This window comes from Phoca vitulina, unplaced genomic scaffold (assembly GCF_004348235.1).
Source record: "Phoca vitulina isolate PV1807 unplaced genomic scaffold, GSC_HSeal_1.0 scaffold1, whole genome shotgun sequence".
Classification (NCBI taxonomy): Eukaryota; Metazoa; Chordata; class Mammalia; order Carnivora; family Phocidae; genus Phoca; species Phoca vitulina.
The window spans coordinates 80,502,964-80,520,447 of record NW_022589704.1 but is presented as its reverse complement, the minus strand read 5'-3'; the positions used below and the strand labels follow the sequence as shown (position 1 = coordinate 80,520,447).

Genomic DNA, 17,484 nt, shown 5'->3' with positions numbered 1-17,484 from the left:
TTCTCAGTTAATCTTTAACATTCCAAGACCAACAATAATTGCAAAAAAATTCTAACTATTATTGAATAGTTCTCTGCCACAATAACACCAAGAATTTCAATAAGGAATTTCATACATTGACAAAGAGGAATAAAGATATGTGAAGAATTCAGATTAAAAAAAACAGCAAAATATAGTAAGACTTATTACATTCCTGAAAATTTAAACATCTTCATTGTTTTATGTAACGACGACTCAAGAAGTAGCATATGTAATGGAGAAAAATTCAGTTCATTAAACTACCTATAAATTCAAGCTGAAGCCATGGTGAAATGAAGGAACAAACAATAGGAGAGGAAACTTGCAGGAAAACAGCATGACACTGGTAAGTTAGTCTGTCTTTTGGCTTTTTTACAGTGATATTTTAGAAACTACTTGCGTTTGTGCTATTTTTCCTTCAGAAGTTAGGAATCAAGTTTATTGTCATTTTTCTATAAAAGAACTTAAAAAAAAAAAGCTGTGGTGAGGACCTAATATATGGATTTTTAAATCTACCCAGATGATTTTCATAATAGCTAGGTTAAGAAACCAATCATATAGAGGAAAGAATTCAAGTGATCAAAATGGGATCATGGGTAGTCTGGAAAAGAAGACAGGAAAGATTAATACCTTGGGGTTAGTAGGGAGAAAGTGAATGAAAAACCTGGAATGTTTTTATAGCTCAAAGAAAAATACAGTGCAAGCACAATGAAAAGAGAATGAAGTTATGTTCAGAGACAGCAATATTATAAATTTTCTATTAATGAGCAGTTCTAGAACACCCATGTAGGTAGGTGGCTGAAAGGTAGTGCAAACAACACTCTATGCCAGCAGTAATTAAGAGCTTGAACTTGGGAATGGAAAGAAAGGTGGAAGTAAAAGGTATTTTAGTGGTGGACAGAAATGACTGAAGTTTGGCAATGTGGGAATAAAAGGAATAGTAAAAAAAAAAAAAAAAAAAAGAACTACTTCCACAGAGAAGAGGCTGTTTGCTAGTAGTCACGAATCCATCTATCCTTTTGCTTTTCCCCTATAAACACAGACATACAATAGACTTGAACAGTATAGTTGGGAGAATTATACATATAGAATTTTTAAAGGCCTATGATAACACTGCTAAAGAGCAGCTGATTCTTTATCTGGTCCTTCAATGGGTCAGTAACATCTGCCACTGCTACTTCTACCCAAAGATTTTTTTTTTAGCAAGAAGGAAGATGCTTCCTGAACTCCTGTGGTACGACTGCTGCTTTTGACAAAGAGGAATAAAGATATGTGAAGAACCAGGCAGAGGTTCTATGAGGGAGACTTATTATGAAGGCATATATCATAAACTCTAAAGCACTGGGGAAAGAGGACAGAGAAAGACACTCCACAGGAAAACAACACTGGAAGGAAGACTGTTGAAAGATGACTCAGTAAAGCATTTCACTTTTCTAAGGAAACAGCTGTAGGAAAGGAACAGAAGTAAATGGGTCTGACCACAAACCTGCCAAGAATGAAATAGGAAAAAGAAGAATGAAAACAATAGACCCATGGCAGGCACAGTATGAGAAGAGATGACTCTTAAATACCAATTTTACCTGAATTCAGTAAGAAAGTTTATGATGTAAAAGAATATAAACAAAAAAAGGCCTATGTAGCCATCTGAAGTATACAAGGTTCAACATGTAGAGAGTCTTCATAAAGTAATGTGATAGTGACATTGAGACTATGGTTAAAATCATTCTAAAATCACCCCCAAGAAGCAAATAAGCCACTATCTACTGTGACAGCTTGACAGAAGTAATCCCTTCCATTTCTGGAGATGAATACTTACAAAGATGGGATACTATCATTTTTACTCAATTCTAAGCATTTTCAAAAAAAAGAAACAATCTTAAATATAAAAGTAGAGACTATTAACAGTTTTAATAAAATAGTGGTACAATTAATTTTCTCTTTACTTGCTAATGTAGATATTATACTAGCATAATCTGACATCACATTTTTTTTATTCAGTGATTCCACTGGAGGGAGGGAGGTATTAGTTTATGAGCATGTATGATAAACGTTTTCTTATTTTCTTCAATCTGAGTTGAAAAGTGGGATAAATGCGGAGAGGTGAAGCAAGATGGCAAAGGAGTAGGAGACCTAAATTTCATCTGGTCCCAGGAATTCAGCTAGATAGGGATCAAACCATTCTGAACACCTACAAACTCAACAGAAGATTGAAGAAAAGAATAGCAGCAACTCTCCAAACAGAAAAGCAACCACTTTCTGGAAGGGAGACCGTGCGGAGAAGTGAATCCGAGGCGATATTCAGGAAGACAGATCTGGGGTGGGGAGGGAGCCTCCGCCAGCCAGCTACCGGCAAGTGATAGAGCAGCGGAGCACAAAATCAGAACTTTTAGAAGTCAGCTCCGCCGAGGGACGTCACTCCAGTAGCTAAGCACGGGGTGGAACCTTCGTTGGGACAGTGTGGTCTCAGGACCCTCAGGGTCCCAGAAAGACTGGGGGGTGCCTGAGCACGGCAGAGCTCCCAGGTATCGGAGCAGGAAGCCGGCTGCAGAGACGGAGCCTAGGAGTGGGCTCTCAGCTAGGGGCTACAATTAACCATGACCCACGGCACAGTCAGGCCACTACTCCTTCAGCAGGGACCCGACAAGCGGCGGATCTGGGGAGAGTCCCCTTCCTCCCCCAGGAGGAGCGGCACAGGAGCGCACTGCAGGAATCTGCTGGGTTTGGAGACTCCAAACGCGGTCGTGTGCCAGAGACAGAGGCGCTGGGTCACAGGCCGGGTGAGCATGAAGGTGGCCAGAGACCGGGGAGACAGGAGTGATTGACTGCTTTTCTCTGCGGGCTCACTGAGGAGTGGGGCCCGGAGCTCTTGGCTCCTCCTGGGCAGAGATTGGGAGGCCGCCATTTTCACTCTCGTCCTCCAGAGCTGTAGGGAAAGCTTGCAGGGAACAAAAGCTACCGAGAGCAAACTGGAGCAGATTACTCGGCCTGCCCCTGGCAAGGACAGGGCAATTCTGCCTCGGGCAAAGACATTTGAGAATCACTGCAACAGGCCCCTCCCCCAGAAGATCAGCAAGAACAGCCAGCCAAGACCAAGTTTACTGATCAATGAGAACAGCAGAACTCCAGCACTAGGGGAGTACAGAACACAGAATTCATGGCTTGTTTCCCCATGATTCTTTAGTCTTTCAAAGTTAATTTTTAAAATTATCTTTATTTTTTTCTTTTTCTATTGTTTTCACATTTGTCTTTTTCCCTTTTTCAACCAACATCTTATCAATCCCTTTTATAAAAATCTTTTTTAATTTTCATTTTTAGAATCATATTCTAACCCTTCACTGTAGTTAACCTTATTTTTTGTATATATATAAGTTGTTCTCCCTTTAAAATTTTGGGATACAGTTTCTTCTAACAGACCAAAATATACCCCAAATCTCTAGTGTATGGCTTTGTTCTGGTCTCCTGCCTGATCACATTCCCTTTTTTTTTTTTAATTTTTTAAAAAATTTCTCTTCTTTCTTTTTTCAACCAACTTCTTATCAATTCCTTTTATAAAATCTTTTATAATTTTCATCTTTACAGTCATATTCCATCCCTTCATCGTATTTACCCTTCTTTTTGTACATATATGTTTTTCTTTCTTTAAAATTTTGGGAGGAAGTTTCTTCTAACAGACCAAAATATGCCCAAAATCTAGTGTGTGGCTCTGATCTATTCACCAGCCTGATCACATTTCCCCCCCACTGTTTTTTTTCCGTTTCTTTCCCCCCCGGGTTTGGGTCTCTTCTGATTGGTTTAGTGTATATTTTTCTGGGGTTGTTGTTACCCTGTTAGCATTTTGTTCTATCATTCATCTATTCTCCTCTGGACAAAATGACAAGACGGAAAAACTCACCTCAAAAAAAAGAACAAGAAGCAGTACCAACTGCCAGGGACCTAATCAATACGGACATTAGTAAGATGTCGGAACTAGAGTTGAGAGTGACGATTATAAAGATACTAGCTGGGCTTGAAAAAAGCATGGAAGATACTACAGAATCCCTTTCTGGAGAAATAAAACTAAAATCTAACCAAGTCAAAATCAAAAAGGCTATTAATGAGGTGCAATCAAAAATGGAGGTTCTAACTGCTAGGATAAATGAGGCAGAAGAAAGAATTACTGATATAGAAGACCAATGATGGAGAATAAAGAAGCTGAGAAAAGGAGAGATAAACAACTACTGGATCACGAGGGCAGAATTCGAGAGATAAGTGATACCACAAGAAGAAACAATATTAGAATAATTGGGATCCCAGAAGAAGAAGAAAGAGAGAGAGGGGCAGAAGGTATATTGGAGGAAATTATAGCAGAGAAATTCCCTAATTTGGGGAAGGAAACAGGCATCAAAATCCAGGAGACACAGAGAACCCCCTCAAAATCAATAAAAATTGGTCAACACCTCAATATCTAATGGTAAAACTTACAAGTCTCACAATAAAAGAGAAAATCCTGAAAGCAGCTGGGGACAAGAGGTCTGTAACCTACAATGGCAGAAATATTAGATTGACAGCAGACCTAGCCACAGAGACCTGGCAGGCCAGAAAGGACTAGCATGATATATTCACAGCACTAAACAAGTAAAATATGCAGCCAAGAATACTATATCCAGCTAGGCTGTCATTGAAAGTAGAAGGAGAGATAAAAAGCTTTCAGGACAAACAAGAACTAAAAGAATTTGCAAACACCAAACCAGCCCTACAAGAAATATTGAAAGGGGTCCTCTAAGCAAAGAGAGAGAGCCTAAAAGTAACATAGACCAGAAAGGAATAGAGACAATATACAGTAACAGTCACCTTACAGGCAATACAATGGCACTAAATTCATATCTTTCAATAGTTACCCTGAATGTAAATGGGCTAAATGCCCTAATCAAAAGACAAAGGGTATCAGACTGGATAAAAAAACAAGACCCTTCAATATGCTGTCTGCAAGAGACTCATTTTAGACCCAAAGACACCTCCAGATTGAAAGTGAGGGGGTGGAAAACCATTTACCATGTTAACAGACATCAAAAGAAAGCTGGGGTGGCAATCCTTATATCAGACAAATTAGATTTTATTTTATTATTATTTTTTAAAGATTTTACTTATTTGACAGAGAGAGACACAGCACAAGAGGGAACACAAGCAGGGGGAGTGGGAGAGAAGCAGGCTTTCTGCGCAAGCAGGGAGCCCGATGTGGGGCTCAATTCCAGGACCCTGGGACCATGACCTGAGCAGAAGGCAGACGCTTAACAACTGAGCCACCCAGGCGCCCCCAACAAATTAGATTTTAAACCAAAGACAATAATAAGAGATGAGGAAGGATACTATATCCTACTTAAGGGGTTTATCCAAAAAGAAAATCTAACAATTGTAAATATCTATGCCCCTAACATGGCAGCAGCCAATTATGTAAGCCAATTAATAACAAAATCAAAGAAACACATCGACAACAATACAATAATAGTAGAGGACTTTATCACCCCCCTCACTGAAATGGACAGATCATCTAAGCAAAAGATCAACAAGGAAATAAAGGCTTTAAATGACACACTGGAATAAATGGACTTCACAGATATATTAAGAACATTCCATCCCAAAGCAACAGAATACACATTCTTCTCTAGTGCCAATGGAACATTCTCCAGAATAGATCACATCCTAGGTCACGAATCAGGTCTCAACTGACTGGGCTCATTCCCTGCCTATTTTCGGACCACAATGCTTTGAAACTAGACTCAATCACAAGAGGAAAGTCGGAAAGAACTCAAATAGATGGAGTCTAAAGAGCATCCTACTAAAGAATGAATGGGTCAACCAGGAAATTAAAGAATTTAAAAAATTCATGGAAACAAATGAAAATGAAAACACAACTGTTCAAAATCTTTGGGATGCAGCAAGGCGGTCCTTCAAGAAACAAGAAAGGTCTCAAATACACAACCTAACCCTACACCTAAAGGAGCTGGAGAAAGAACAGCAAATAAAGCCAAAACACAGCAGGAGAAGAGCAATAATGAAGATCAGAGCAGAAATCAATGAAACAGAAACCAAAAGAACAGTAGAAGAGATCTACGAAACTAGGAGCTGGTTCTTTGAAAGAATTAATAAGATTGATAGACCCCTGGCCAGACTTATCAAAAGGACAAAAGAAAGACCCAAATAAAATCATGAATGAAAGAGGAGAGATCACAACCAACACCAAAGAAATAAAAACAATTATAAGATCATATTATGAGCAACTATAGGCCAGCAAATTAGATAATCTGGAAGAAATGGATGCATTCCTAGAGATGTATAAACCACCAAAACTGAACCAGGAAGAAATAGAAAACCTGAACAGACCCATAACCACTAAGGAAATTGAAGCAGTCATCAAAAATCTCCCAACAAACAAGAGCTCAGGGCCAGATGGCTTCCCAGGGGAATTCTACCAAACATTTAAAGAAGAATTAATCCCTATTCTTCTGAAACTGTTCCAAAAAATAGAAACGGAAGAAAAACTTCCAAACTCATTTTATGAGGCCAGCATTACCTTGATCCCAAAATCAGATAAAGACCCCATCAAAAAGGAGAATTACAGACCAATATCCCTGATGAGCATGGATGCAAAAATTCTCACCAAAATACTAGTCAGTAGGATCCAACAGTACATTAAAAGAATTATTCACCACGACCAAGCGGGATTTATTCCTGGGCTGCAAGGTTGGTTCAACATCCGCAAATCAATCAATGTAATACAATACATTAATAAAAGAAAGAACAAGAACCATATGATCCTCTCAATAGATGCAGAAAAAGCATTTGACAAAGTAGAGCATCCTTTCTTGATTAAAACTCTTCAGAGTGTAGGGACAGAGGGTACATACCTCAATATCATAAAAGCCATATATGAAAAACCCATAGCGAGTATCATTCTTAATGGGGAAAAACTGAGAGCTTTTCCCCCAAGGTCAGGAACACGGCAGGGATGTCCACTATCACCACTACTCTTCAACATAGTACTAGAATTCCTAACCACAGCAGTTAGACAACAAAAAGAAATAAAAGGCATCCGAATCGGCAAAGAAGTCAAACTCTCACTCCTTGCAGATGATATGATACTTTATGTGGAAAACCCAAAAGACTCTACCCCAAAACTGCTAGAACTCATACAGGAATTCAGTAAAGTGGCAGGATATAACATCAAGTACAGAAATCAATTGCATTTCTATACACCAACAATAAGACAGAAGAGAAATTTAGGAGTGGATCCCATTTACAATTGCACCCAAAACCGTAAGATACCTAGGAATAAATCTAACCAAAGAGGCAAAGAATCTGTACTCAGAAAACTATAAAATACTCATGAAAGAAATTGACGAAGACACAAAGAAATGGAAAAAAGTTCCATGCTCATGGATTCAAGAACAAATATTGTGAAGATGTCAATGCTACCTAGAGCAATCTACACATTTAATGCAATCCCTATCAAAATACCATCCACTTTTTTCAAAGAAATGGAACAAATAATCCTAAAATTTGTATGGAACCAGAAAAGACCCTGAATAGCCAGAGGAATGTTGAAAAAGAAAAGCAAACCTGGTGGCATCACAATTCCGGACTTCAAGCCCTATTACAAAGCTGTAATCATCAAGACAGTATGGTACTGGCACAAAAACAGACACATAGATCAATGGAACAGAACAGAGAGCCCAGAAATGGACCCTCAACTCATCTCCAACAAAGCAGGAAAGAATGTCCAATGGAAAAAAGACAGTTTCCTCACAAATGGTGTTGGGAAAATTGGACAGCCACATGCAGGAGAATGAAACTGGACCATTTCCTTATACCACACACAAAAATAGACTCAAAATGGATGAAAGACCTAAATGTGAGACAGGAATCCATCAAAATCCTAGAGGAGAACAAAGGCAGCAACCTCTTTGACGTCAGCCGCAGCAACTTCTTCCTAGAAACATCGCCAAAGGCAAGGGAAGCAAGGACAAAGATGAACTATTGGGACTTCATCAAAATAAAAAGCTCTTGCACAGCAAAGGAAACAGTCAACAAAACCAAGACAACTGACAGAATGGGAGAAAATATTTGCAAATGACATATCAGATAAAGGGCGAGTATCCAAAATCTATAAAGAACTTATCAAACTCAACACCCGAAGAACAAATAATCCAATCAAGAAATGGCCAGAGGACATGAACAGACATTTTTCCAAAGAAGATATCCAAATGGCTAACAGACACATGAAAATGTGCTCAACATCACTCGGAATCAGGGAAATCCAAATCAAAACCTCAATGAGATACCACCTCACACCAGTCAGAATGGCTAAAATTAACAAGTCAGGAAACGACAGATGTTGGTGAGGATGTGGAGAAAGGGGAACCCTCCTACACTGTTGGTGGGAATGCAAGCTGGTGCAACCAACTCTGGAAAACAGTATGGAGGTTCCTCAAAAATTTGAAAATAGAGCTACCGTACGACCCAGCAATTGCACTACTGGGTATTTACCCCAAAGATACAAATGTAGAGATCTGAAGGGGTACGTGCACCCCAATGTTTATAGCAGCAATGTCCACAATAGCCAAACTATGGAAAGAGCCAAGACGTCCATCAACAGATGAATGGATAAAGATGTGGTGTATATATACAATGGAATATTATGCAGCCATCAAAAAAAACGAACTCTTGCCATTTGCAATGACGTGGACAGAACTAGAGGGTATTACGCTAAGAAAATAAGTCAATCAGAGAGAAAGACAAGTATCATATGATCTCACTGATATGAGGAATTCTTACTCTCAGGAAACAAACGGAGGGTTGCTGGAGTGGTGGGGGATGGGATAAATGGGGTGGCTGGGTGATGGACACTGGGGAGAGTATGTGCTATGGTGCGGGCTGTGAATTGTGTAAGACCTGTACCTCTGAAACAAATAACACTATATATATATATATATACACATTTAATGCAATATATATCTTCTTTTTATATATATATAAAAAGAAGATAGGAAGGAAAAATGAAGGGGGGGAATTGGAGGGGGAGATGCACCATGAGTGACTATGGACTCTGAGAAACAAACTGAAGGTTTTAGAGGGGAGGGAGGTGGGGGGATGGGTTAGCCCAGTGATGGATATTAAGTAGGGCACATATTGCATGGAACACTGGGTGTTATACGCAAACAATGAATCATGGAACACTACATCAAAAACTAATGTAATGTATGGTGATTAACATAATAAAATAAAATTTAAAAAAAAAAGTAGGATAAATGCAACAGGCACTAGTGCAACACATTTGAAAAAATGCCTGATATAATAACCTACATAAGTGATGATATCAGTAATTAAGCTTTAATTTTCTAAATATGATAATCAATTTTTTAATAGAAAGAAAAACTTACCAATCTACATGTAAGACCAATAACTGCTAGTGGAGTCTGTGCAGACTGAGAAATGTCAAACAGATTATAGAGGAGTGTTTGGTTTTTATGATGAGCAAAAAGATCAAATTCATCTAATATGAAGATCACTGGGCAACTACTAGACCGGTCACCTAAGATAAAATAAGAGTTTTATATATTAAGAGGCAACTATATCAACCTTTCTTAAGTTTCCAAATTATTTACTACACTTTAGTTGTTAAAACTCAATTCAACAAACATATATTGAAAACCTACTTTGCATAGGATACTTAGCAATGCCTATACATTTATTCAACAACAAAAAAATTATTCACAGGACAAGATAGCCCTTACTGCCCTCAAGTAGTTCACAGTCTAATTACGTGACCCTATAGTTTACTGATGAAAAATTAAGAACATTATTTAAATGACAAGACTGTTGTTTTTAAAAGTATGTAAATATAATCTTCTGTCATCATAAAATTGACAAGGATCTCTTAACACCTAAACAGACCAAAACACTTTGGGATTAATAATAAAGGGAGTCACTAACTTATGAACAAAACTTTTGCTTCAAAAGAGACTTGTTTAGTTAGCAGAAATGCAAACTATCTTCCCAAGTATTTATAATTTTTATAAATAATCATTAAACTAGGAAATTCAACCAAAGCCACTTTTAACTCCTTCTAACCACAGTTTTTTTTAAGGCACCCCAACAAAGTTTTAATATTTCAACAACAGGGGAAAGTTCAACATGACTCTGTGAATTCATTTTTCTCATTACAACGGGAGAAACTACAAGGGCAGAAGAATCACTATTACCTTAAGGTTTAAGGCTTTATATTCACATAAACAAGTTAAAAGAAAATCTGATAAGGGAACACTTAACAGATAACAAAACATACAGTAACCTATATGTCATGAAAACCACAAGGACTACTCAAAGAGTCTATAAACAGAACTATATAATATAGAAATGTAGCATTTGAGGGATGCCTGGGTGGCTCAGTTGGTTAAGCGTCTGCCTTCAGCTCAGGTCATGACCCCAGGGCCCAGGGTTGGAGTCCTGCATCGGGCTCCTTGCTCAATGGGGAGCCTGCTTCTCCCTCTGCCCGCTGCTCACCCTGCTTGTGCAGTCTTTCTCCCTCTGACAAATAAATAAAATCTTAAAAAAAAAGAAATGTAGTATTTGATAAAATATACCATTATAAATCAATGGGGAAAAGTGGCTTATACAAGATTAGTTCTCCACTTCACACCTTATCAAAATAAACTCCCGCCAAATTATGAAATATATGTATTAGATGAAAACAGAAGTCAATGCCTTCAAAATCTGGAGAAAAATACTGATGATACAAAAAATTTAAAATTTCTTTTCAGCACAGAAGTCCAAAAAGAATTCCCATAAATGAGTATGGGATAAACACCACCAAAATAAGGCAAAGAATCAAGAAGAAATACATAAACCAGGAAATATCAGTGTTTAATAAAAATATGAAGTGATGAGCATCAACAGCACAATAATGCATATCAAACTAAGAGATATATTTTTTTCTCTTAGGCAGACATGAAAATTAATAATTGTGAATAAAAGTTGAAAAGGAAAAGGTACTCTTAAATATGTTTAGATTTAAAATTGAATTTCTAGGGTAGTTTGGTTCTATTCTTCCTTTTTTCCCTTTCCCCCTTTCTTTCTTTCCCCCTTTGTCCCCTTCCTTCCTTCCTGAGATTTATTTATTTATTTGAGAGAGAGAGAGACAGAGAGAGCATGAGCAAGGGGAGGGGCAGAGGGACAGGGAGAAGCAGACTCCCCGCTGAGCAAGGAGCCTTCCCGGGACTCAATCCCAGGTTCCTGGGATCATAACCTGAGCCGAAGGCAGACGCTTAACAACTGAGCCACCCAGGTGCCCCTATAAGTATTATTTTTTTAATTATTTTTATTTAAAGATTTTATTTATTTATTTGACAGAGCACAAGCAGATGGAGCGGCAGGCAGAGGGAGAGAGAGAAGCAGGCTCCCTGCTGAGTAGGGAGCCCGATGCAGGGCTCGAATCCAGGACCCTGGGATTATGACTTGAGCCAAAGGCAGAAGCTTAACAGAATAAGCCACCCCAGGCACCCCTATAATTTTTCTTTTAAATGTGGTACTGTTTAATCCAGAATTCTACTCATTAAAATTTACCCTAGGAAATATCTAAATAATCACCTAAGCATTTCTTCCTAATTATACAAAGTTAGAAATCAAAATTCATAACTGGTGATTAGTAACTTCTAATTTATTACATTTTAAGTATAGCTAATTTATAAAATAGAATATATGAGAACCATAAAAATGATGGTGTAGCTCACTATTTACTGACACAGGTGCTCACTACATCCTGTTACATAAGTGAACAAGATATACATTATACAATATAGAAAATCATTTTATTCTTATAAAAAATTATGCCCATGTGCATCACATTCACTGCAGGTGAATAAAGACATGAAACCAAATGTTAACTGGGATAATCATGGGGTGGCTGCGTGAGCAGCTCAGTCACATGTCCGACTCTTGATCTCGGCTCAGTCTTGATCTCAGGGTCATGAGTTCAAGCCCCACTTTTGACGTGGAGACTTCTTAAAAAATAATAATAATTGGGATAGTCACTGTAACAGTTGTGGCATTACAGTGATCACTTTATTATGGTTTTTTACATTTTTGCTTTTTGTAAAAATATGTAACACCTTTATAATCAGGGGAAAAATAAAGCTAAAAGATACCTTTTGGTGGTATTAATTATGTTAATATTTACCTTTTTTTAAAGCTTCCAGAAGAAATGAAAGGTTTTCAGCAAAACTTCCCTGAATAACAAAAAAGACACCATAGCTAAAAGTTTAATGAAATAAAGAATAAAAGAGGACTATCTGATTCTTAGACATTATATAGACACTATGTATCTACTTTTTCCTAGTCAGTGGCCAGATTCTGAGCTGGATACTTCCATGTGCACCATTAAAAACTTCAATATAAAAGGAGAGATGGCATAGTATTGAAAATGGCATTACCTTGTCATGCTCAAAATTTTTTATTTTCTGGATAAAGTCTGTAAAGATGTTAACTTTAATTTAAAGGTAGTTTTTAAGACTTGCTGTATTCTAAACACAGAGAACCAGAAATCATTGCACTTTGTATCTTCAAATAGATTAAGCTCTTTCAAGTCTCAGATTAATTTGTACCACTAAAAAAAATGACCATATGATTTCACTCATAAGTGACATTTAAGAAATAGAACAAATGAACACAGGGAAAGGGGAAAAAGAGGGGGAGGCAAACCATAAGAGACTCTTAACAACAGGGAACAAACTGAGGGTTAATGGAGGGGAGGGTGGGCAGGGGATGGACTAAATGGGTGATGGGTATTAAGGAGCACTGGGTGTTATATATAAGTGATGAACCACTAAATTCTACTCCTGAAACTAGTATTACACTATATGTTAACTAAAATTTAAATACCAACAACAAAAAAATAAAACATACTATTAAAAAAAAATGAGCACAAACTTAAGTGAGATCCAAAAGGAAATGGGAGAAGAAATTTGCCTCAATTATTACATACTACAATAGTTTTTCCCTATTCAAGAGCATACTACAGAATTTGTATATATCATATCAAATTTGGCTATGTTTACTTGGAACACAGCCAAAACATTTTTGGATACAACTTAAATATTCTACATGGGAATTAACAGAGTAGCAGATGCATTATCCAGATGTTCCAACTTGTGGATAAGGGCTCTGTTAAAATATTTTTTTCATTTAAGTCATTAATTTTTACTTCATTTAGATTTTTTAATTTAAAGAAATAGCCAACTTTTGGGGCGCCTGGGTGGCTCAGTCGGTTAAGCGACTGCCTTCGGCTCAGGTCATGATCCCAGGGTCCTGGGATCGAGTCCCGCATCGGGCTCCCTGCTCTGTGGGGAGCCTGCTTCTCCCTCTCCCACTCCCCCTGCTTGTGTTCCCTCTCTCGCTGTGTCTCTCTCTGTCAAATAAATAAATAAAATCTTTAAAAAAAAAAAAAAAAAAAGAAATAGCCAACTTTAAATTTGTGAAGATGTACAGGACAAAAGAAACCCACTTGTTTGTTTTGCAATTGAGAGAAGTGATATAAAATAGCCTAATAGGTTTTTAAGAACTTCCACATATTTTATAATAACTGTATGTTGTCAAATCAACATTATTTTCAAGGTAGTTAGGGCAAGAGGCATTTACCATAATATAAACAAAAGCTCAGAGGCAATCTGTGGGTGAATCAGTGGTCAAAGTTATTCAAAGGTTGCTTGTCTTTTGCTTTTTTTTTAAAGACAGTTACACCTGACCTTTACTGTATGTAATTATATAAATACATATGCACGTATTAGAAGAATATCCTTAATTAATATACATGTATATTTATATATAAATACATGTATGTATATATGTATAGGAATATACAAATTTGCTATAAGTATATCAAAAGAGAAAGGCTCTGGGTTAAGTGACTTAGATTCTTAATATCCTAATATCCATTTTATGACCTTCAAAGAAAATTAGGCAAACTAATTATGCTCTCTGAGCCTCAGGTGACTTATCTATATAATGTAGAAGTTAAACTAATAATCACTATATGTGATGATTAAGATAACAGTAATGACTAGAATAATAAACAATTGTGCCTTTTATGATTTCCTATGAATCCAATAAGAATAGGTCCAATTAGGAAAGTTAGAAACCCCAGTCTACACCAGTTGCAAACCAAAAGCCAAACTGAGCCTACATAATAGTAAGTGTCCTTGACCAAGCAAGCCACTGTATTCAACATTACATTCTAAAGAGGAGGAAGAAGGTCAGACTTACAGAAGGGGCATTTTGAACCTGCAGACAGTGTGGAAGGGTAACACATGACTGGTTTACCTTTTTATAGGTAATTACTAAAGAATGAAATTACTAAATGCTAAGAGGCTTACACGACAATGGCTGTGTCATTGCAGAATGGAGTAGACACTGTAGAGTGATAACACTGTATGACCACCAATGAGCAGAAAATGAACGTGGGATGTACACAACTCTGACTTCAACTGAATAAGCAATATGAGGTTAAGTCATTTCATTATGAAAAATAAAGTAGCTGTAAATTAATCATATTTCTTTTCAACCCTTTAAATCAAGTGATAGGGTAAAAAGTTTAATGAAAGTTCCAGAACATTTCTAATCAGTTTCATTTACATTACTGATTTCACTATCCTAAGGTTCCAAGCTGTTACAATAATGAGACATGAATTAAGTTTCTGAAAACATTTTAATAAGAGACAACTGACATTTGTATAGTACATTACCAATCCAGCATTTTTTAAACTTAAATTATGTTCAATGCTTCCTTTTGTCTTTAGACTAAATCTGTGAAGTATAATAAAGATAATGCACATTTAACACAGATGAGAAATTTGAACTTCTGAAATACTCATTAGCCATGATTATCAAGTAGGAAATGGTTTTAAGACAAGACTCAAATCCACCTTTTGCAGCTTTAAATTCAGCACATTTTCCATTACTCCCAGCTACCCAAGTCTCAGAAGACTAAAAATAGGGTGAGTGTAGTACTTTAAAAAATATATTAAATTATCTCCAAAGATAGGGAACCAAAGTATTTATCTCACAGATAAAGAAACTCAGATAATATCTACATAAACATGGATTTCTTGGCTATTTTATAGTTAGTATCATCTACTTCAAAAAAGTCTTAACATAAAGATATGATGAATAAATGCATCCTAGTACATTATACTTTTTTATAAGAATCTTTCACATTTCAATTTAGAATCTCTGAACCCTCCCTAGCCTTCCAAAAATAGGAAAATATAGCATATAAACGTTAAACCCTGTTTAATAGAAGAACATAAATGATACTTACAAAAACTTTATCTCCAACTACATTTTCCAGATTTAACTGCCTTGTGATTTCCTTTAGGGCAATTTTATCATTGATCTGCAGTAGTCCTGAAATAAAGCCCATTTAAAAGTATTTAATTAAAATGAAATATTTGATACAGTGCAGATTATTTTGCAGTCAAGTAAGCTTTCTAATGGTTTTTAAATTTAACTAGAAAGAAAAAAGTGAAAAGTCTGTTATAACATTACTTCCTTTTTGAAACTCAGCAATGAAGACATTTGGTAGACTCAAAGAACTATCTTCCTTGGGGTTCTTTTATTTTAAAAAAAGAAAAGAAAGACAAAAAACCAAGAGTCGTTACATACCTCATTTATTATTATTTTTTTTTAATTTCTAAAAATATTGTGTACATTAAAGTAAAAGTTGTTAAACATGGATCAAGTTCTTAAATTACAACTATTACCCACCTTTAAAACATACCAGTAAATTAAACTTTATATTATAAAAAGCTTCTATGGCTTATATCATTTCCAATGGCAAAATGATGACATACTTACCATTTAGGTGAACTTGTAATACATTTTCACTCACTTCTTCTACTTCCATTAGTTCTTTCAAAGCATGGTTTATTAACTAAATGGTGTTAAAAAGTTTATGGAATATTTAATAATAGATAAAAATATAAGCCCATATTCTTTTTTAAACTATGAATAACGGGAACAGAATATAATAAAACGATTGCCATTTTAAACTAACAAATAAATTTGCACATTATTCACAGATAACAGAAAGGTTTAAGTAGAACATCTAATGTCTGACTCAAGATGCCAAAGCCAGGACTGATGTCATGTTCTCTCAATCATTTTCCCAAACTAATAAATGTTTAGAAACAACCCTCAAGTTTTCAAAGACAAATTTCTCTATAAGTCACATAAAACTACAGCCACTTAAGAGCTTCATGTCTGAGTCAGTTCATTATTTATCTCTAACATTTATTCTATTAAATATTTTTGAAATCACTTAAAAGCTATTGAAAAACATGTACTACAACAATGTTAAATGACTGTAAAAAGTCTACACCAGTCAATATACCAATTTCTATGAAATACTATTAACTACTCTGTATGTCATCATGAAATAAAAAATTGAAAAAGTAAGAAATACCAAGGGTTAAGTTGAAAAAGAGATGTTTCCTCTATGAGTTGCTAGGTATAATAGCCACTCCTTATCCACAGTTTCAATTACCTGTGGTGTGGAAGCAGATGAATCCTCCTTTTGACATTATGGGCAGAAGATCGATAGTAGCCTAATGTTACATAATAATGCCTACATCATTCACCTAACTTCATCTCATCATGTAGGCATCTTATCATTTCACATCATCACAAGAAGGGTGAATATAGTACAATATAACATTTTGAGAGACAGAGACACCACACTCACATAACTTTTATTATATTTGTTATAACTGTTCTATTTTATTATTAGTTATTATTTTTAATCTCTTACTGTGCCTAATTTATACATTAAACTCTATCATAGGTATATATGAATGGAAAAAACAGTACATATAGGTTTTGGTACTATCCATGGTTTTAGGCATTCACTGAGGTCTTGGAATGTATGTCCCATGGCTGAGGGGGGGGCTACTGTATATAGAGAAAGACCTTATCAAAGAAATGCAGAGCTTGCAATGAAAAAAAATTACTAATAATATAATTACTACTAAGAATACACTGAACAAGGTGTTACACCACCTTAAACTGTTGAATTATAAAGTTTCAGATTTTTGTAACTATAGATTCCCATGCCAAATACTTCCTATTCTCTATTTTTTGACTTGTGACATCTTATTACAATTATATTGCAATATAATATACATCTCTTCACATTAATATGGCACATACATTTTTAAAAACTTAAAAATGAGAACTAAGAAAAGCCAAAAAGATTTTAAGAGGAAGAACAATGATAAAGGACTACAAATACTAAAACCACTCCTATCATTAGAAAATAAATGGTCCCTCAAAATAGACTGTGTATACAAAAAAAAAAAAAAAAATTAGGAAAGATGGCATCAAAATTTAGTAAGGACAAAAATGATATTCAAAAAAGGCACTAGAACAACTGGTAAACCATTT

At 36.0% G+C, this 17,484-nt stretch overlaps 1 protein-coding gene across 5 annotated transcripts in view; it reads right to left on the bottom strand.

The window, feature by feature from the left end:
• The window catches only part of ORC4 (origin recognition complex subunit 4), a 96,290-nt gene that overhangs the window by 26,016 nt on the left and 52,790 nt on the right, over positions 1–17,484 (bottom strand). For all 5 annotated transcript variants that reach the window (XM_032410915.1, XM_032410906.1, XM_032410898.1 and 2 more), the window contains 4 exons: positions 15,901–15,976; positions 15,365–15,450; positions 12,230–12,278; positions 9,435–9,586 (listed from right to left, as the gene is read on the bottom strand). In XM_032410915.1, coding sequence (XP_032266806.1) covers positions 9,435–9,586; positions 12,230–12,278; positions 15,365–15,450; positions 15,901–15,976 — 363 coding nt within the window. The remainder of the gene's footprint in view (positions 1–9,434; positions 9,587–12,229; positions 12,279–15,364; positions 15,451–15,900; positions 15,977–17,484) is intronic.